The sequence below is a fragment of the Protomyctophum bolini genome (genome assembly GCF_963924005.1).
Source record: "Protomyctophum bolini genome assembly, chromosome: 12".
Classification (NCBI taxonomy): Eukaryota; Metazoa; Chordata; class Actinopteri; order Myctophiformes; family Myctophidae; genus Protomyctophum; species Protomyctophum bolini.
The window spans coordinates 5168087-5191139 of NC_137873.1; the positions used below are offsets into that span (position 1 = coordinate 5168087).

The 23053-nt window shown below is 42.4% G+C and overlaps 1 protein-coding gene across 1 annotated transcript; it reads right to left on the reverse strand.

The window, feature by feature from the left end:
- Positions 1 to 1912: 1912 nt before the first annotated feature.
- Positions 1913 to 21405, reverse strand: LOC308325586 (insulin receptor-like). Its single transcript, XM_080778123.1, has 14 exons — positions 21338 to 21405; positions 20390 to 20547; positions 16224 to 16422; positions 13093 to 13412; positions 12216 to 12355; positions 10650 to 10809; positions 8455 to 8557; positions 7900 to 7967; positions 7230 to 7459; positions 6357 to 6467; positions 5786 to 5945; positions 5257 to 5386; positions 3968 to 4102; positions 1913 to 3549 (listed from the first exon to the last, which is right to left on the reverse strand). The coding sequence occupies exons 2-14, from the start codon at positions 20523 to 20525 to the stop codon at positions 3192 to 3194; spliced, it is 2250 nt and encodes a 749-aa protein (XP_080634249.1). The 5' UTR covers positions 20526 to 20547; positions 21338 to 21405; the 3' UTR covers positions 1913 to 3191.
- Between the last annotated feature and the right edge of the window lie 1648 nt (positions 21406 to 23053).

Sequence of the window (23053 nt, forward strand, 5' to 3'; positions counted from 1 at the left end):
TAAGTTTACCTGCCATCCTCCTCCCATCTGTCTGTCTGCAACATAAGCCTTACCGCGGTACTTTAATTTGCTCAACAGTGACCTCTTGTGACAGTGTCAAAGAATTACTAACAACAAAATCATTATCAGAGCCTTATCATCATTGTCTGTTACAGTGTGTACAACATTCATATTGAAATAAATCTACTGTGTACAACATTCATATTGAAATAAATCTTGAGTAATTTCTGTATTCTATACATTGTGTCTTTTGGAATATTCCAAGGAGACAATTAAAACGTTCAGATGTATAGGGGAGAATTACTGTTACCAAGCCATCACTCTTTCTGCACTATTAGGCCTATCATCATAAATATAAAGAAGGTTGAACCGACTGCATTCACTGGACTCCAGAGTGTGTGGAAAAATAATTTCCAGCACAATACTATCCAGTATCACCTGACTCATCAATTGAGGCCGTCGATGACTCTTTGCTCAAATGTGTTTGAAATGTTTAATGTAGGGTTTTTCTTTCAGTCCATACTTTGGGGAGGTGCTTGATGTAGGTGTATTGTACAGTATTGGTTCCAGATGTGTTTTCTGATTAGTAATAGATTATACAAGGTTCACAGTTGTGTAGTCCAAAGAGTAATCTGGATGTTTTCACCATATATCACCTGCTGCTCAAATAACACACCACTTATTAGTTTAATGTCATGATATTTGGCAATAAAAAACCCAAACTATTTATTCTGTATCAGTAATGCAAAGATCATACATAGAAAAATAGTAGAATTGATAGTACTTGGCCTACATTAACGAGAAACAGATTTAGCACTTGGAACACATTTGGCATGTTATGACAACTAGAAAAACATTTTGAGATTTGATTCGTTTTGAACTTTCACTTGTTTCCTAGACATCACTGCTTGATATCTCAGATCATTCAGATATATACGGGCCACCATGGCCCAGAAAAAAAACCGAAAGGGAAGTTTTGGTCTTTTCCTGCTGGAGGAACCTTCTTCATGCTCATCATAAGATGGTACCGTTTGTCACTCTGAAGTGGGTCGTAGACAGTTCAGAAACATCACAACCAGTGACACCATCCATCAAGCAGCTTTGACAATTTAAAATAAATAAATAAATGCATACTTTTTTGAGGAAAAAGAGCTCCTTACACCCCCCCCCCCCCCCCCCAATACGATGGGAACTATGCACAGAAACTAATTTCCCCACTTTTTTACTTGTAAAACTGTGATGTGACAATAAACAGGAAAAGGCTACTGTTATAGTTTCTATTACATTGGAATCCCCATTGCTGAATGCAACAATGAATGAATGCACTGGTAGGCAGGTTTCAGAACTGTTCATTAACCACCAATGAGACGCAGTGAGTAGACAGAAATTGTGCTAGATTTGTGGGTCCGAACGTTCCGAGGTCGACGGATTTTACTGGGGCGAGTGTGTTTTGGGGCGAGGGTTCTTGTATTCGTCTTGTATACAGAACTGTGTCTGGACTGAGTCATCCTTACTAGTTACGACACAAATCATTTCCAATTATATTTAATAATGACTACCAATTTAGTCATTCTTCTAGTTCCCCAATTCTTTTTGCTGAAATGCCCAGCCAAGACGGAGACACCACGGAGCATTTAAACAGCTAGTTTCTGTGTTGGTGGGAAGGAACTTGACCCCTGTAGCACCTAAACACCCACACAACCAGGTTACAACCAACCAACCAACCAACCACACACCTCAACACACTGCCAATGATGGCCAACAGGTGGCACCTTCATGCCACAGATAGAACATATCCACAAATTGAAATGTAGATCCAGTAACTGAACCTACCATCATGTCAACATGATAGTGCTGCAGAAAGAGGACATGTACTGTAAAATGAGGTGATAAGAAATAAGAATCCTGCCACTTCATGAATGCACCTTGCTGCTTTATTTACAGCTCAATTTGATTTGATCTTGATATTAGGGGCAGACATCTGAAGCTAAAGACGCCAACACTTTTCACCTGTGCATCCAATAGCAAAAAAAAGGACCAAGTGCAGTTGGTTGATCGAGAGTCCAAAAATGATAATTAGTATGATTTTCTGGATTAGAAAAAAAATTAAACATAAGAGACTAAACATGTAAAAACCTTTTCTATGACCTGAAATACCTCATAAATGACATGTCAACTATGTACAAAAAACATCAATAATATATTTATATATATTTATAATCTTCTATACCCACTAAAATATACAGTACCAAAGAAGCAGCTATTGGTCAATCTGAGGAACTCGTTTTGTCAAAAATGCTTTTGAAAACAGTTTAAATATCCTTCAGCTGTAGATATGAAACGGGGGGAGGGGGGTGGGGGACACACGACGACAGAACAAAGGGGAGGACATACATAACCCAACATAAATGTGTTTTAATCCGTGTGCTGTTTTGGAATACTGCAGAGTGTGAGGAGGCAGGTTACTTCCAACCTGCTCCAGTGAATAAACAGTTTGTTCAGCGATGGACCATCTCAGACCATCCAACAAGTTCACAAGCTTTGTTGCTTGATAAAAGTCTTCTTGTGTTTTGTTGACATCGTGAGTACAAAGTTTCAGACACAAATCCCATGACAGCTGATGTAGGCCACAGACAAAATAGAAGGGCACTTTTTTTCCTTTTTCAAACCCCAGGATGGGGTAACGTCATTTTGTTAAAGTAAGGGTCGGGGGGGGGGCTGGACAAGTCTAAAGAGTCAGAAAAGCGACCATGAGTTTTAGCAGCCTTCTTGTTTGTCAAAAAGAGTTTGTTTCACAGTTGATTCCATCATCCGCCCAGTCTAGCACAAACTTGGCAATATATAAAAAAATACTACAATCGTGGACAAGAGAGAAGCAGATCGTTCATCTTTTAAATACAAAAAAAAACAAACCCTGGTGTCCATGGTTGGACAATACAGTAGTGTGTTGGTTTAGTGTGTGGCATCTGAGAAGAAAAAAAATAATGTCCTGAGATATGCTTCGAGGGGCCTCTGAAGAGTGTGATGAGTGAGATCTATATAAAATTACGGAAAACAAAACGAAAAAAAACGAAAAAACATATACATATATATTTATATCTAGCATCTGTGTGTTGGTGTTGGAGATGAGGAGGTGTGTGGGCGTGTGTGCGTGCATGTGTGTGTGTGTGTGTGTGTGCGCGAGTAGTATGTTATGATGGACTGGGCCGCGGTAGGGCCAGTATTCGTCCGTTAGTCTTTCCCCCATTCATGTGTGTGTAGGGGATGTGATGCTCCTCGTAGCTGCCCCGCAGGCCCACGGAGGAGCCCTCGTCCCGGTCGGAGCACTGCTCCCGCTGCGAGTAAGACGAGGGGTCCAGCGGGATGCTCTCCATGTTCTCCATGTCCAGGTCAAAGTCCTCCGTCTCGGGGGGCTTGTTCTCCTCGCTGTAGAAGAAGGACATGTCCTGGAAGGACGGGTGCAGGTCCTCGCGGAGCATCTCGATGATCTCCTTGAACATGGGACGCGTCTTGGGGTTGTACTGCCAGCACATCTGCATCAGGCTGTGTCTGCGGAGGGTAGTGGAGGGAGGGAGGGTGTTGTAGTTTATCATGCAGACATTTTCTGATGCTGGATTGTTTTAAGCTTGATTTATACTTAGTCGCGCGATGATGTCCCACACCACACATTGCTGATGTACGAACACAACAGGCGTCGTGCATCGCAAGACGTTATGAGCTTGTAGATCGTTTGTGTCCCAAAATATATACAGCCATCAATTATCTTCTGAAAAATTCTTCAACTTCTTCAATTATATATATTATTAATTATATATATATTTGAAGTCATATTGCCTAGCGCTAGTTTGTGTCAGCAGTATTCGAGTGCTCTAAGTCTGTATTAGTAATAATAGTAGTAGTAGTAGTGATGATTGCAGTAGCAGAACAGTAGTGATATTAGCCAACAGTCACACTAGTCTGTACTCACAGTCTGTCTGCGCAGTTGTCGGGCCGGTCCAGGAAACCTCCGTCCATAACAAACTTGAGGACTTGCTCATTGGACAGACCCTGGTAGGGCTGCTCTGCCAGCGTACTGATCTCCCACAGCACCACCCCAAATGACCTAGCGTGCACACGCACACGTGCACACACACACACACACACACACACACACACACACACACGTATTACTATACTTCATCAGCATTTTAGGACAGCAATTTCATGAATGCCACTTTTACAATTCTTTACACAAACTTAAGGCTTTCAGGACACATTGAGACAGCATCGAGAGCTGGTAAACAACGGTGAAGGAGGAGGGATCTGAGACTGGCAGGATAGGCGTGGACAATAAATAAATGAAATTTGTGCTAGAAGTTGCTCGTTTAGAAAACTCCCAAAAGCCGCAGCCAAATGTTCAACTAGTAGTGCGACCGAACAATTTCGTTTTTGCAGCGGTTTTATCATTGATACATTGCATATTCCTCTCTATATTCACTGTAGATTGACTGTACATATTTACAGTATATGGTACGATGTGGTGTACAAGTACATCTTCGTACGTCTTCCTTTCTATATACCCTTTACCTTGAAAACATCGGCTTTTATTGTTCACAAGATGAACTAGCCTTTATTATAAATGGGATGGAAAAAAAGAAATGACTGAAACTGGTGTTTGACTGACTAAAAGTAGATCAAATCTCTCTAAAAAAATCTTTATTCCGTTTGAAACCTTTTCTGTTTTTGTGTGCAATCTCCTATTAAAATAGAACCACATTTGTCTTTTTTGATGATGATGTCTGGCAACATATTTGATGTCTACTTGTTTGTCTTATGTCTTGTTTCAGGAAATATAATACAATTTAAGTAAAATAAATAAATAAAAGCTTTTAAAACTTATTTTTAGAAGATGTGCCTTGGTTCTTTCAACTGATTTTCATATCTGCATTTACGTGCCGGTGACCGGTAAAAATACTTTCTCATGAAACATTTCCTCATGAAGTACTTGATTGCAGTAGGTGTTCTACTCATGTAAAATGAGCCAAACGTGAGATATCGGAGTATCAGATTATTATGATCAATAATCTCTTTAAAAAAATCAACACACACACACACACACACACACACACACACACACACACACACACACACACACACACACACACACACACACACACACACACACACACACACACACACACACACACACACACACACACACACACACACACACACACACACACACACACACACACACACACACAACTGAGTACTGACCAGCAGTCTGAGTGTGCAGTGAAGACTCCATCCTTCAGGGACTCCGGTGCCATCCACCTGACAGGCAGCAGTCCCTTCCCTCCTTTACGGTAGTAATCAGTCTCATAGATGTCTCTGGTCATACCAAAGTCTGTGTGTAGGGACGGAAATGCACGTTACAATGTAGCTAGTTCACAGTTATCATTCATTCATCCATCCTGACTGTAGTTGCCTTGTCTCCTCTGTATTGTGCATGTACAATATTCTGTACTCTTTATTTCAGTGATATGGTTATTCATTTCTAGTTACTATATTGCACATTTCTAGCTGTAATTTCATATAAACCTTAATTTAACATGTAGATAATTTATTCCGTAAAACATTCATTGATGTAAATGTTTCACACATCCCACTTCCTGAGACCTCATTTACACTCTGCCGTAAGTTGAGTATATATTATATATATATATATACACCGGTATATATATATATATATATGAGAACTGGACAGAACAGATTCACAACTCTTGCGACTCCATCTTGACCGTACCTCCTATCTTGCAGGTGAGGTCGTGAGCCACCATGCAGTTCCTGGCCGCCAAGTCTCTGTGGACAAACTTCTTGGCGTTGAGGTAAGCCATGCCGTCTGCGATCTCCGCCGCCATCTGAATCATTTCCTTGAGAGTCGGCGGTGGGCGGCCCGGGTTGTTCTATAGTAATGAGGCGCGTCGTAAAAACATTAAATCTCAAAAGCCATTGTGGCCCACCCATCTGACCACTTAACTTGGCAGCAATGCAGCCAAAGATACCAAAATAGCTATTTCTTTACATTATTATGTTCATATTAATGTTATTGTTTTCATTAAAATCTTAAGTGTTTTGCCAATTATTCGGGGGCTCACTTACAACACCCTCACGGCCCACTAGTGGAGCACCGGTTGGGAGTTGACTGCATTATGGAATATTGTGTGTTGACGTTATGATGCCTGTACTTTAGCAGCAGACCTACATTGTTGTGAAGGAGTGTTCTTAATGTAATCATTCCATCCCTCCAAGTAAAGTAAGGGGGATAATAAGCGTAATCAACCATCATCATGGAGTGTGAGGTGACTGTGCGCTACCTCAGAGTCGGGCCGCAGCATGCGCAGGAAGCTCTTGAGGTCACCGTGTGTCATCAGCTCCATGACCACCAGGGTTGGCTGACCCTTAGACACCACGCCCAGTAGACGGACCTGAGGGTCGGGGGAGGAGGCACAGTTTGATGGGTTATATATACCAGTGGTTCTCAAACTTTTTAATTTCAAGGACCATCATCATAAACAAAAGGCACTGGGTCACACAGTGGTAAGAGTGAGTTTTAACTCTTTTTATTTTCTACATGAAAAAAAATGTAAAAAAAACATTTCGTCTATCCAGCCTTCATCAGTGTGTGGAGTGTGTTTCTAATTTCAACGACCACCATACCTTTGAGAGTGTACAAATGGAACCAAATGGACCTGTGGTTCCATTTGTATACTCTCAGAGATACAGACCGGTCCCTCAGGGTTCCCCCAAGGAGAACTCTGAGAACCACCGGGTTCTACAGTAGCACTGTGGGGTTGGACCTTGTAACAGGTGATGTGGTAGAACAATCAGTCTGACCGACCGCAAGGAATGGAGAAACAAAACTTGAAGAACCAGTCCAAGAGCAAAGTTTGAGATATAAATAGATGGAAAAAAAAGGCAGTAGCACACTCATCCCCAGCATCCAAACCATGTATTTTTAGATTCCGAAATCAAATATAGCCAATTATGTCGTTGGCAATGGTGACTGTGAAATGGCACCCCAAGTAATAACAATATACTTGTAACATGCATAACGCAAGTACCGCGTACCAGAATAAACATAGCTGGTATATATATACAGAAGGCATATTTTAGATGTTCCCGCATGTGTCTGAGTAGTGTTTGTGTATAGAGCACATCTCTGTTCAGATGATGTGGTCTCTCCTTACCACGTGGTGACAGGAGAAGGCCTTCATGACCGAGGCCTCGTTGAGGAACTCGATCCTCTCTCTCAGGCTGGCCGACTCGTTGACCGTCTTGACCGCCACGCGCAAATCCGGCTCGCCCTTCACTATGTCCTTCGCGATGCCCTCGTACACCATGCCGAAGGAGCCCTGGCCCAGCTCTCTGAGGATGTTGACCTTCTCCCGGGGCACCTCCCACTCATCTGGCTCATACACTGTGTGGAGACATTATTGCTGCTGTATTATTGTCGTTTTTGGAAACCAAAATGGTTACTTTTCAAGAAATGGGGGGGAAAAAAAATAACTGGTGTCCCAATGGATCCAACCGTAGTTTGTTATTTAAGTTCTTGTTAATACTTTTCACTGGTTCAATATTTATAAAAACCCACAGACCGAATAAACCCCTTTTCATTTTCACTTACGATTTTAAATAATGAAAATAGCACATCTACATGTTCATATCCGCTACTTTTGCATGAAATATGGAGATATGTGGTTTCTACCAGACAGCGATTATATGCATGTGCACTGACTAAAGTTTAGTGGCAGTGTTCCCGCGCTGTCCTCTTCCACATAGAGGTAAACATTTCAAGCAGAGTGATTAACCCATCGAGAGCTTCCCTATCAAGGGTAAAAGTTTAATCTCATTACTTACCATCATTAGCACTAAGATATTCTGGGTTTGAAGAAGCGTAGATGGGCCCACTGGGCACTTGAGTTTGCCTAAGAGAGTAAAAAAAGGAGATTAAAATGCAATCAAATGCAATGCTACTACTGAACGATGGCAAATGCATAAAATACGATGTGGAGAACACAGTGTTTCAGCAGAAAACGACATGAAAAATTGCTTTATGTACTGGAGACCCGTTTCTGTTACAATTTACTTATAAAATGGATTGTTTTTACATTATATCAGAGGGAGTAGACAGGACGGACTACTTATGATTGACTGTCAACCCATTAGCAAATGTTTCCATTCAAACAATGACAATATTATATGAAAATGTACTACAACGTTCTGAGTTATAGATACGCAAATAAACAGCTAATTATGCCTTCCAAATTATGCCCCCCCCCCCATTGTTCACACTGTTCACAAACACTTTTTGTGAAAGTACTGGAATATGTGTTAAATGGTGAATTATCAGTAGAGCTAGAACCTAAATGACACTAAGGCCAATGAAGTGAATAAAGAACATGGGGAACGTACTTCTTCTTAAACATAATGAATCCTGCTCCCGCCACAAACAGCAGCAGGACGAAGCAGATGACGGGGCCAATGACGATCTTCATCACATTGGTGGGGTCCACCCCTATCACAACACAAAGACAAATCCCCCAATGAAACCCTCATCACATTGGTGGGGTCCACCCCTATCACAACACAAAGACAAATCCCCCAATGAAACCCTCATCACATCACATTGGTGGGGTCCACCCCTATCACAACACAAAGACAAATCCCCCAATGAAACCCACATCACATTGGTGGGGTCCACCCCTATCACAACACAAAGACAAATCCCCCAATGAAACCCTCATCACATTGGTGGGGTCCACCCCTATCACAACACAAAGACAAATCCCCCAATGAAACCCACATCACATCACATTGGTGGGGTCCACCCCTATCACAACACAAAGACAAATCCCCCAATGAAACCCACATCACATTGGTGGGGTCCACCCCTATCACAACACAAAGACAAATCCCCCAATGAAACCCTCATCACATTGGTGGGGTCCACCCCTATCACAACACAAAGACAAATCCCCCAATGAAACCCTCATCACATTGGTGGGGTCCACCCCTATCACAACACAAAAACAAATCCCCCAATGAAACCCTCATCACATTGGTGGGGTCCACCCCTATCACAACACAAAAACAAATCCTCCAATGAAACCCACATCACATCACATTGGTGGGGTCCACCCCTATCACAACACAAAAACAAATCCCCCAATGAAACCCACAGCATTTTACACACTTTGGGCTGTATTTTGCGTGTCTCACTCTCAAGTACCAGGTCTTATTCCCTAACTTGAGTAAACTAAAGACCTGGAGGCGTGATCAATGCCATTTGGCTATTCTGAGTGGCCAAAAGAGCATTGACCACGCCTCCAGGTCTTTAGTTTACTCAAGTTAGGGAATAAGACCTGGTACTCGAGACAGGCAAAATACAGCCCTTTAAATCCAGTGTCCCCTATTTTGGGCAGGAAAGGATTTTCCACATGTTTCTAAAATAGGTGATGTACAAGCTTGCATTGTATGTTGAACATTCTTCACAAGAACCTCACAGCCTGTGAAATAACAGCTAGATATATGGGCACAAAAGGGGCCAGGTCCACATATACAGTAACAGCGGGACAGACACACAGACAGACAGACAGACAGACAGACAGACAGACATGATCTGCAGGGTCTCAGCTGCGTTCGCTTCCCGCGTTTGCGCGTCTTACTGGTAATACAATTGATAGATAAACAGTATAGATCGATACTATATAGCAGTATTTTGTACCATACTTCAATTCGTCCAATTGCCGTTGCCTTTTATCACAAACATTATTTTGCAGACCCGTTACAGATAAAAAAAAATACATTTTCCATATGATATCCTGCTGTCCATGGAAGCCTGCACATGGAATGATTGTAAAGGGATTTCCATTGTGTGAGGTTTGACCAGGGGGGAAGTCAGACGGATATTTTGTGAAGCCACTAAGGAAATGAAAGTTCATATAATGGCCTGTTGTGGCGCTCTCATTGGGCTCAAAAAAACCCATAGCCCCATAGAAGTCCATGTATTTGGGCCCAACTTCACCTAGACTGTATTACCTTAATAAACATGGTCATGAATACTTTTCGCTTCCAGTCACTAGTTTAAAGTCTCATTTCTAATGTCATAATATTCTTTTTGGAAAATTATGGTCCCATTTATTAGAAAAATGACCATAAAGTCGCGCATGTTCTGAGGGGCGTGGCTACCGTTACAGTCTATGAACGGGATCCCCCTCCCACTCGAGTCAAAATAAAAACCAACGAAGAAGAAGGGGGGAAGTCCCGCCTCGTTGTCTGGGCCAGCCAATGGTCAAACTGGGCTCAAACGGATCTTGAAAGATGGCGACTTACAGTGCAAGGGATTTCAGGCTTCATTTTACGTTCATGTTAGACCCGGGGAACGCTTTGTCCATATTTTTTACAGTCTATGGTACTTACTCAGGTCCTGGACGTAGAAGTGGGTGGGTTTGACCTCATGTACTTACTCAGGTCCTGGACGTAGAAGTGGGTGGGTTTGACCTCATGTACTTACTCAGGTCCTGGACGTAGAAGTGGGTGGGTTTGACCTCATGTACTTACTCAGGTCCTGGACGTAGAAGTGGGTGGGTTTGACCTCATGTACTTACTCAGGTCCTGGACGTAGAAGTGGGTGGGTTCGGTCCAGGAGCCGTTGCCCGCCAGCGACGTGGCCCGGAGCTTCACCGTGTAGTTCCCAGGGTGCACCACTCTCAGCAAGCAGCCATTGGCCGTTTTGTACATGTTCCTCGACACGCAATAGTTTAGATCCTGGAAACAAACAAAACCCATATTATAAGCATATAGAATGCATCATATTATATGTACTGTATTTGATTTCATTTATTTGATTTGCACAACATACATAATATACTAGTTATTTCCAAAGGAAAGAAGGCCATTTAGTTGTTGTGCCGGTGAGGTTAAGAAACCCTAGAGGGGCTTATGCGAGAACCTCACCGTTTACATGAACATGATACATTATTAGTGTACATTAGTACATTAAAAACAACAAACAAACAAAATAAAATCAAGAAAACCCCAAAATAAATGAAAACAGACGATATAGTAAAAGAAAAGAAAGAAAACTGGACGAAGCAAATATAAAAGTACATACTGTACTGAGCAGAAAAAGCAACGACATAATGCTACTACTCTTGTGAAAGGAAATGAAAAGAGTACTGAATTTACTGGATGTATACATACACACAAATATATATATATTGCATATAGGGAGAGATCATCATATTACACACACACACACACACACACACACACACACACACACACACACACACACACACACACACACACACACACACACACACACACACACACACACACACACACACACACACACACACACACACACAGTATATATATATAATGTGCTTTAACAGAAGGACAATCAAAGTTGTTTTTCTTTTAATTTTGTTTTTCTAGGCTAGGGCAAATAACAGTCGGCAAGAACAAGTCAGACAATACGCAACGTTCGCCATGGTAACTAAAAGACGTGCACGGAGGCAGCAGTGCTAGAACCACCGCTCCATTAAGGCCATTATCAACCAAATGGTCCAGTTTCAAAACAACATCTTGTTCCTGGCAAAAGTGTCCGTGGGAACAAACAGCTGCAGCATGTACCAGTGTGGGTGGTTTCATGGTCTGAATGAGTGCAATTAGACTCTCAACTCTCAAATGACTAGGTTTGTGTGTTTTTTTTTGTTTTTGTTTGGTTAAATTGATAGATGCATGCAAATAAAAGTGTGTGTGTGTGTGTGTGTGTGTGTGTGTGTGTGTGTGTGTGTTCTCTCTCTGGGGGCGTAAATGTGTGTGCATGTTAATATTTTGACATTTTTTGACACTTTTTTTTTTTACTTATCCTTCAATAAACGGGTGAAATCTATGTATGTGCCCTTCGCATATTTGCCTCACAGGAAAGCAAACAGTAGAGATACCACCCATGTATTTAAACTTATTTTGTAATAGCAAAAATTATTAATTCATATTTAGTTAAATCAATATTTTCTCCTGCAATAATCAATAATGAAAAGTTTTTTTATCTGCCCCAACCCTACTTGCTACTAGTAATAGAAACTTGTGTTTGTGAGTACGTGTACGTGTGCACGTGCGTGCATGTGCGTGTGCGTGCGTGTGTGCGTGCGTGCGCCTCCTCTCACCTCAGTATCCCCCAGTCTCCTGTACTGGACCTCATACAGGATGATCATGCCATTGGGACTTTTGGGCTCCTGCCATTTGATGTGCACCGTGTACTCTGACACCTCGTAGACGATGGACCCCACGATGTCATCAGCTTTGTCTGAAGGAAGAGAAAATGAATGGCTCTCTAGGGTGCAAAGACGTATTGGCGAACAATAGCCTCACACCGATGATACGATAACCTTTCAGCATTTCTCTCTACCCGTGTGGAGGATATCAATTCCTGCGGTGCTCTTTCAAGGAAGGTATCTGATTTCATCTTTTTGTTTTATTAGATCAGAGTATAGTGGTGCCATAGGAATATAAGGCCAGGGACATAAAACATAGAACAGAGATCAGCGGTCAGGACCTGGATTGAAACCCATGACATTTATGGTATGAATGGTTATTTATTATCCAGATTCAGTTCAACAAACATTTGCTCAAGGACATGCACTGTCATTCTCTGAGGGTAAGCTAGGGTTAGATGTGCACATAAAATATTAGATAAGTCAACTTACAAAGACATTCCGTCCTGCCTTTATCCCGAGTGCATTACCTGAAAAATCCCTTATAGAGATTATAAGAGGACGCTAGACATCCCAAGATGCTAGGCTTGATTTACAGTTTACCTGCTATTTGTAATACGGTATAGGATTCATTTCTTGGCACAGTGTTTACTTGACTGCTTTCTCCGTGGATAAGCTAAATGCCTAAATTGTTCATTTAAAATGTAAATAAATGCTAATGCTCGTGCTAATGCATGAACCTAGTTATATTTGCACTAACTGGATGTGTTGTTTATACTGTATCTCCTTGTACATACTGTGCACATGGCAAATAAAGGTGAGTCTTTACCCTCGGGCATGGTACGGGCGCTGACATAGGCGGCCATGCTGCAGCGCAAGGGGTCGGTGGGGTGGTTGCACGCGTGGACCTCTATCTGGTAGCTGGTGAAGTGCCGCAGGTTGGAGATGACGGTGGACTCCTTGGCGTTGGCCGCCACCGTCACCACCGACTTGGTGCTCTCAAAGCTCTCCTCCCCCTCCTCCACGTCCTCCTCCCCCTTGTCTCCCCCGGGCCTGCGCGTCCTGCCTTCTGGCGTGCTCGGGGCGGTGGTGAGGAACGGAAGGGTACGATTGGCGATGCCCATGGCTGACCGCCGCTGTCTGTTGGGTCTGTGGTGTGGGGAGAGAAGCGTGGTCGTGTCATGCTGGCTCTGGGCTAAATGTCACCTCACGGAAATAAACATGTACACATGCAAAACTAAGAGCAGCTAGTACACCCTGTACAACTTTTAAAGTCGCCAGGGATTCATCGGATCGTAAAGGCACTTCAACACTAGTACATGAGTCTCACACACGGGATCACAGGGATGAGTCTCACACAAGGGATCACACACACTGCAAGATATTATCCCTCATCACCGAGAGTAGAACCCTGCGAGAGTAGAAGTCAGCGGGAACCTGTGGTACCCATAGAGGTCCCAACGCAGATCTTATTTCCCCTGGGTACAGAGTCTCTTTCTCTCTCTCTCTCCCCCGTCTCACTCTCTCTCCCTCCCTCCCGTGTGTTCCACGTGCTCGTCGCAAAATAAACACTCTGTGCAATTCCTCTCAAATACTGTACAGACAGAGAGGAGTTTCATTGGGAGAACTAACGTATGCAGAGGAACATGCTATTCCTGTCAGTTCTGCTCCCTGCAGCACAACCTGTAGATTTCACCCTTTCTGCCCGACTTGAATCTTGATAAGTGATCTGGTCAATCAGAACCACCTTCAGTTTGTTCTTAAACGAGTTCAGAGGAGAAAGTTGTAAACCAGTAGAATATTTGTCCCAAAGTGTAGTACCTCTGTATCCAATAGAAAACTGACCATGACTAGTACGATAAAGGGGGGGGGATGGAGATGAGTAGCCTGTCTAGTGTTGTATTTGTGGACTTGAGAATGTTTGAAAGTAATTAACTAAAAGGCCTGGGGATGGAGTTGGGGTATGTTTAAGCTTGTAAATAAGTGTTAATCTGGAAAAAGTTGAGCATTTTGAAAAGTGCACGGAGCAGAGTGATGGAGTTGTTTTGATAAAGTAACAAATGTCTTCTGGAGTAGGTAAATGGTGTGGAGGTAAGAGACATAAGTGCTGGCCCAGACCATATTGCAATATGTTAAATGTGGGTAAATCAAGCTGTAATATAAAGTAAGCAAACAGTTTTGATTGACCAGACCACTCATTTTTCTGATGACACCAAGCGATCAAGAAACTTTGTTGGAAACTAGATTGATGTGTTCTTTCCAGCTGAGTTTCTCATCCACTAAAACTCCTAAGAATTTTATAGAGGAGACGTGAGATATCTCAGTGTCATTAATACTTCCCATCTGTGAACACGTTCAATTGTGTACCCAAGCCAGATTGAACCCTTAGGGCTGTATTTTGCATGTCTTAAGTACCAGGTCTTATTCCCTAACTTGAGTAAACTAAAGACCTGGAGGCGTGATCAATGCCATTTGGCTATTCTGAGTGGCCAAAGAGCACGCAAAATACAGCCCCTAGTGTCTGTGGTGGTGCCAGGAACCACCCAGACGCCAAAACAGTGACTTGCGAATGTGTTTTGTGGATACAATTACCACCTGAACGTGCATAGGGTGTGATAATCTATTGACTGGTTTGTAAATTACGTATAACTTGTGCACCAGACAGAGACAAAGCTATTGCACGTTGCCCATGAATGGCATTATGTAGAGGATCTTAATACTCAACACAAGAGGGTGCATGTGAGCCTTAACTGACAAGGGAATGTGACCAGAGCACAAAGTCAAATGTTTTGTTAAAAGCTTAAAGCGCTATAATTATTCTCATACTGTAGTACTCATTGCTATAGAGTATAGAGTGTTTGTTCAGCAACAGGGGTCCCCCCCCCCCATCTTTCCAGCTCTTCCATAAACAGAAAATCAGCTTCAATTTTATATTGTTCAAGTTCCAATTTCGTCTGGTCAATTCTTCGTATAATCACTTGTTAAATCTAGAACCTGTGTGAGTTCTCTTTCCCGATTAGATACAATAGGTATCCTGATGTATAAATGCATGTTCTGCTTAATATAGAGCTGGAGAGACGGGGAGACTCTGTTATGGTTACTGAACAAACATCAATGAGTACTATCAGAATATGGAGCTAGTTAATACTTAATCACTTACACTACCTTTACATTGATTGGCACACTTTAAAAAACTTTCAAAGCAGGTAAAAAAGAACAGTTCAAAGCTTTTGCTCTGACTTCCATATATGGTATTCACTCTTGTGTACAGACAGCCAGAGAGGCATGACCATTCATTACAAGGAAATATGTCCAATATGTGACCAACAAATAACAGCTTGTGTGTCTGGTTTCCATGGTAATGAAGCCTATCTATCACGCACCTGGCACCATCCATGCCTCTTGCAAAAGATAACTGACCAACTGACAATGTTGACATACGGTTGATTGGACATACAATTAAAAACGTAACTTTATGGATGATGTTTTAGCGTGTTTGCTTTCATTTGTAATCTTGTTTTATTTGGAAGAATAAGCTGTGAGGCAGAGGAAGGTAAAAAATAAATACACCATCAAGCACAGTCTTATGGGAACCAATTGATATTTCCTTGAAGATTTGACAATTATGAAGAAGGAATCTAATATTCCTGGTGCAATGAGAGTCGTAAGCGGAATATCGGATATACAATGCGGATATACAATGGATATACAATGATAGCGGATATACAATGATATACAATACGGATATACAATACGGATATACAATGATATTTATATATCATTGTCCATGTCGAATGTCATGTTTTTATGTTCTATGTGGACCCCAGGAAGATTATCTGCTGCTATGCACCAGCTAATGGGGATCCTAATAAAACTCTAAAACTCTAAACATCCTAAAACCACTGTGCCTACACAAGCTTCCAGTTCCTTGCAAACGAGAGCTCCATAAGTCTTACTTACTTTATCTCGAAGACCTCGTTGTGAAGATAATTCTCAAAGGTTTTGCGGTACTCCGAGTCCTCTTTCTCCTTCTTCAGCTCCTTGTCGGTCTTGGGACAGGAGCAGCAGCGAGTCCCGTGTCCATACTCCTCTGTCTGGTTCCACTTGTGCTCCTCGTCACTGTCCACCTGGGTGGGCACGCGCGACGGCAGCTTCATCCCTGCAGACCAGGAAGGGTTGACACTGAGTGCACGCAACATGACTTATTATTAATACTTATTGTAATATTTATGGCCCGGTATAGTCCAATTTTCTCATGTCTATTCAGAACAATCATACTTGTACAGATTCAAGTTGAGGCAACTGTAACATGTTTTACAATGAAGATAATAATATCTTTCGATCCACTGTTCCATAATAATTTATCGTATCGTATGTGCAGTGCACACATCCACGCACCATAAGTCAGTCAATACATATATAGATTTTTATAAACAGATATCCTGGATATGAATTCAGAGTATGAAAGGCGAGGTGCAATATGTTTGGTTTCAGAAGTGTTCTGGTTTCAGATTGTAGTCGTTGAGTAGTACTGACCAATTACAATTGAACGGGCTTTGGTAACACGACTTTAGCATCCAGGTAAACGGTCTATGTGGCGAGAAAAAGAGGCGGAATGCAATTCCTGAAATACAATCCAGTCAAAACCAGCTCGAAACCCATCGATATCGCCAGATGAACTTTTATCCCGGTGTAAACTTCTAGTCATCTCCCAACTCCGACCGGACACATGGTAGTGGAAGGCGTGGCCCGGATATCCACTGGCTACAACGGAAGCCCAGAACCATTGGCCCTTACCCCCGGACAGTAAATCCTCATCAGACAATAGCCAATGGGTTCCTAGATAGACAGAAACATACAGTACAGTCGAACTCTGAACCGTAGTAGCCTTGCCAAGCCGGGCAGGAGCCTATCTCCTGTTTCTGTAGCTTGAGGCAGCTTGATGTACAAGGACACCCCCTGGACATGACGCTAGTATGTCGCAGGGACTTACCCCCAATCCATCCTATATACAGTCTAGCGGCGTCTATATACAGTCTAGCGGCGTCTATATACAGTCTAGCACGGTCTATATACAGTCTAGCGGCGTCTATATACAGTCTAGCGGCGTCTATATACAGTCTAGCGGCGTCTATATACAGTCTAGCGGCGTCTATATACAGTCTAGCACCGTCTATATACAGTCTAGCGGCGTCTATATACAGTCTAGCACCGTCTATATACAGTCTAGCGGCGTCTATATACAGTCTAGCGGCGTCTATATACAGTCTAGCGGCGTCTATATACAGTCTAGCGGCGTCTATATACAGTCTAGCACCGTCTATATACAGTCTAGCGGCGTCTATATACAGTCTAGCGGCGTCTATATACAGTCTAGCACCGTCTATATACAGTCTAGCACCGTCTATATACAGTCTAGCGGCGTCTATATACAGTCTAGCGGCGTCTATATACAGTCTAGCGTCGTCTATATACAGTCTAGCACCGTCTATATACAGTCTAGCGGCGTCTATATACAGTCTAGCGGCGTCTATATACAGTCTAGCGGCGTCTATATACAGTCTAGCGGCGTCTATATACAGTCTAGCACGGTCTATATACAGTCTAGCACGGTCTATATACAGTCTAGCGGCGTCTATATACAGTCTAGCGGCGTCTATATACAGTCTAGCGGCGTCTATATACAGTCTAGCGGCGTCTATATACAGTCTAGCACCGTCTATATACAGTCTAGCACCGTCTATATACAGTCTAGCACCGTCTATATACAGTCTAGCGGCGTCTATATACAGTCTAGCGGCGTCTATATACAGTCTAGCAACGTCTATATACAGTCTAGCGGCGTCTATATACAGTCTAGCGGCGTCTATATACAGTCTAGCGGCGTCTATATACAGTCTAGCGGCGTCTATATACAGTCTAGCGGCGTCTATATACAGTCTAGCGGCGTCTATATACAGTCTAGCGGCGTCTATATACAGTCTAGCGGCGTCTATATACAGTCTAGCGGCGTCTATATACAGTCTAGCACCGTCTATATACAGTCTAGCACCGTCTATATACAGTCTAGCACCGTCTATATACAGTCTAGCACCGTCTATATACAGTCTAGCACCGTCTATATACAGTCTAGCACCGTCTATATACAGTCTAGCGGCGTCTATATACAGTCTAGCGGCGTCTATATACAGTCTAGCACGGTCTATATACAGTCTAGCACGGTCTATATACAGTCTAGCGGCGTCTATATACAGTCTAGCACCGTCTATATACAGTCTAGCGGCGTCTATATACAGTCTAGCGGCGTCTATATACAGTCTAGCGGCGTCTATATACAGTCTAGCGGCGTCTATATACAGTCTAGCGGCGTCTATATACAGTCTAGCACGGTCTATATACAGTCTAGCGGCGTCTATATACAGTCTAGCGGCGTCTATATACAGTCTAGCGGCGTCTATATACAGTCTAGCGGCGTCTATATACAGTCTAGCGGCGTCTATATACAGTCTAGCGGCGTCTATATACAGTCTAGCGGCGTCTATATACAGTCTAGCGGCGTCTATATACAGTCTAGCGGCGTCTATATACAGTCTAGCGGCGTCTATATACAGTCTAGCGGCGTCTATATACAGTCTAGCGGCGTCTATATACAGTCTAGCGGCGTCTATATACAGTCTAGCGGCGTCTATATACAGCTTTTGTCCTCACACGTCTCATATTGGCCATTGACAATGAAAGGAGAAATGCACGTCATATGTAGACGAGCAAATGGGCTAACCAATCACATACATTCAGTTGTTTATGAGATGATGTACTGTATGATGATGATGATGTATAATAATTAAGAATACACACACACGTGTGATTTTATTTTATTGTATTCATCAGTATCTGCAATAATGCAGCTGGTGTGTCCTGATTTTGACCACTTTCAATCTGGTGTCCCTATTTTGGGTTATGTTATTTATTATATAGGCAAAAGAGATGATAGGTTCTCAAATAGAAACAAATTTTCAAATCGATTGTTTCTTTTTACAAAATATTGGTCAACTCAAAACATCTGTCAGGATGTAGAAGACATTTTTTGAATCTGGTACCCAGGGCGGTACCCAGGATATTGAAAAATAGCAGATCTACAAGCTCATAGCGCGCAAACCGAGTGACGCGCTACGCGCTTGCAGGTCTGCTATTTTTCAATAGCTAAAGCATAACATGATGCCAACACCAAAATGGGTTCAACAGCTAAAACATAACATGACACTGCAGAGGGAGTGCATAGCGTGTAGTTTGACACGGCAGAGGGAGTGCATAGCGTGTAGTTTGACACTGCAGAAGGAGTGTGTAGCCTTTTGGTGTTTTAAACATTGTGTTATAATTTATCTATTGAAAAAATAGCAGACCAACAAGCTCATAGCTTGTAGGTCTGCTGCTTTTGAAAAATCATAAGAATGCGGCGCAAATCTTTGTATATATATTCTTTCAAAGTGAATGTTTTTTAACTCAGGTCTAAATGGGTTAATGCTTTCGCGTGAAGCCATAGCATGATCAAGGAGGGAGTTCATTTACAAAAGAACATGACTATTTATTTTTATTCTTTTGATGGTAAACATGCTGGCGGCCAGTCTTTTTGACCCGAAGACAACGCATGCAAAGGTTTAAAGAGCAACTGTTTGTGGGGCTGATATGGTTCCCGTTTCGCATTTGAGTAAATGGTGCGCTGTGACTGGCCAGTCGCTGTGATTGACAGCCTACACCTAAACCTAACCCTAACCTTAACCTCAGTAAAACTATACCTAACCCTAACCTCAGTAAAACTATGCCTAAACCTAACCCTAACCTCAGTAAAACTATACCTAAACCTAACCCTAACCTTAACCTCAGTAAAACTATGCCTAAACCTAAACCTGACCCTAACCTCAGTAAAACTATACCTAAACCTAACCCTAACCTTAACATCAGTAAAACTATACCTAAACCTAACCCTAACCTCAGTAAAACTATACCTAAACCTAACCTCAGTAAAGCATACCTAAACCTAACCTCAGTCAAACTAGCGCAGTGGCTGGGGGGCGTTTCCAAGAACCCGAATGCGAAACGGATACCATATTAGCGTTTGTGGGACGTACGGTTGACGTAGTGTTGCTCCTCGTGGGACAGCAGGCTGGTCAGGTGGGCCCCGTGGACACGACACTCCCTCTCAGCCGCGTCCCAGCTCTTCCTGGTGGGGAAGTAGCGTAGCAGTGACCCTGGAACTTGTGCCATCCGTAGTCACATGTCTCCGTGTCTGGTGAGAGGGAGAGAGGAGGACACGTAGCTCATGAGTTTACCTTCTTCGATGTGTTATCCTGCATGGACTTAAGTTATTTAAACAAAGGAAAGGAAAGGAAAGGAAAATGAGTGATAGTTTTGAACCAAATGGACCCTCACAGGTTAATGTACACATGAACACATGGATATGGGTCCATCTGCACTCTTAAGAGTGCAGATGTTCCATTAATGTTCCATTAAAGTCAGTGAGCTTCCCAAACCCTATTCCTTAGTTTCCCAAAACAGGGACCCATATGCGGGTCGCACACCAATTTGTATGGGTCGTGAGTAAATTCCCCCTTTTGTTGTTTTTGTTTCCAACCTGTATATATTTTGTATTATTATAAAGAGATGATACGCATGGAAGAATGGTGGTTCTTTAATGCATTTTGACCTGAGATCAGATTCCAAAAATGTCTTAAATCCTGACAGTTTAAAAAAATAGCAGACCTACAAGCTCGTAGATCTGCTATTTTTCAAGCTTGTAGTGCTTTTAGGTCTGCTATTGAACACTCTTTTTTTAACCTGACCAATAACAGTAGCTTATCTGTCCAATACTTTTTGCCTATTAACCAATAACATTAGCCTCTGTCTAATACATGTTTTAATTTTATTATAAGAGGTCTTTAATACAAATACAATATTGAAATAAGAATACCATAGCAGCATACTGGGCTCAACATTGAGTTTGCAATCACAGAAGAACTACCATCAAAACATTAAATTATAACAAGTTATAGTTGGTACAATATATATATAGCACATACCTGTAAGAACAGACGAATAAAACACATATTTGTAGTTGGAACTGGTCCACTGCTTCCTCAGACTGTCTGTGGTTAACACAACACAAACAGTAAACTCACTTTATTTTCGTGCAAAAAGAATAACACTGCGTGACGTCATCACTAGTCCCCGTGATAAACCAAAAGCTGTTTACAAAAAGATTCATTGCTCTCAGATAATATTATCATAATGACCCAACGTCATATGTATATTAGACACTGTATGCTTCAATTTACAGCTGAAATGAACACTCTTTCATAACAGAAACATAAAATAACATCACAGCGTTTTCAAAGAGCCGCCTCACCTCATAGGAACACGGAATCCACTGAGGTAGCTACGGTAACACCACTAGGACATACAGAGCGGCAGCTACGGGAACACCACTAGGACAAACAGTGTGATATGCAGTGAACCAAAGTGCTATATAAATTATCTTAGTTTGCAACAACAAAACAATGTCTGGTACTGCTCAATAAGGGGCAAATGAACAACTCAATTTAACTAACTATTTAACTCTGTTACACTGGGCACTTCAAAATAAAAATATCCCAAAGCAATGTAAATAAACAAATAAAACCAGCAAGTGTCCCCGGCAGTTACAACAATATAGTGATGTTGTGTTTTAACAGTACACAATGAACATGATGGATCTAAAAACGAATCCACTAGAGAGATAGAGATATTACCCACCTGTCAGTTTCAGATCGGGACACAGAACTTGTAGCTTAGAGTAACAAACAGTAGTCCCTTCCTAACATTTGAGAATATATTTTGACCTCCCTCTGGAAAAAAATAAAAACAACCTTACCAAATTTCCATTGGGTTTTGTAGTCTCGTTGGTCTGCTGGTTAACGCAGCCCATTTGAGTTTGAACGGCCCGGGTTCGCAGCCGCAGTCAAGAACACGAGACCGCGGACCAAGGATTAAGGATCAATATAGAAATATATTTTACTCTCTGACTCTGAAGAAGACGCAAAACCGAAATAAAATCCATCCATCCATTGTTTTTCTTTTACTAGTCCCTCCTGCTGCTCTCATGACTCTCATAATGCTCCGGGGAATCCCAACTAACTCTCAGACGACAGCTAGATGCATAGATGCATAGAGGCATATGTAACAGGGTGGGTGCTCTATAGCTAGGCTACGGCCCCACCATGTGGTCCCCGGATGTTACTGCCTCTGTAACTATATGCCTGTGGCAGCCGTGGCCTGATACTGGGAGGTCGCCGGTTCGAATCAGCGGTCCGACATTTTAAAATTACAACTGTTGAAGTGCCCTTGGACAAGGCATTGAACCACTAACATGAAATGTTCTATGAACAGGGCTTGGCTGTAAACAAGTATCTGAAGTATCCTGGGTAAACTTGATTTGCATGCATGTCTCCCCTGACTATCTGTTATGCACACTATCTGTGCGTGTGTGCGTGCGTGCGTGCGTGCGTGCGTGCGTGCGTGCGTGCGTGCGTGCACGTGTGATGTGTGACCACTATACAATCACATGTTAAAAAGAATACTGTTAGAAACCATTGTAAAAATACATCTGAATGCATTTCATGTCAAATGTAAAATGCGTGCGTGCGTGCGTGCGTGCGTGCGTGAGTGAGTGCGAGCGAGCGAGCGAGCGAGCGAGCGAGCGAGCGAGCGAGTGATGTGTGTACCATAATGCTTGCTCAGTGGGTGGGTCCGGGGGTCCG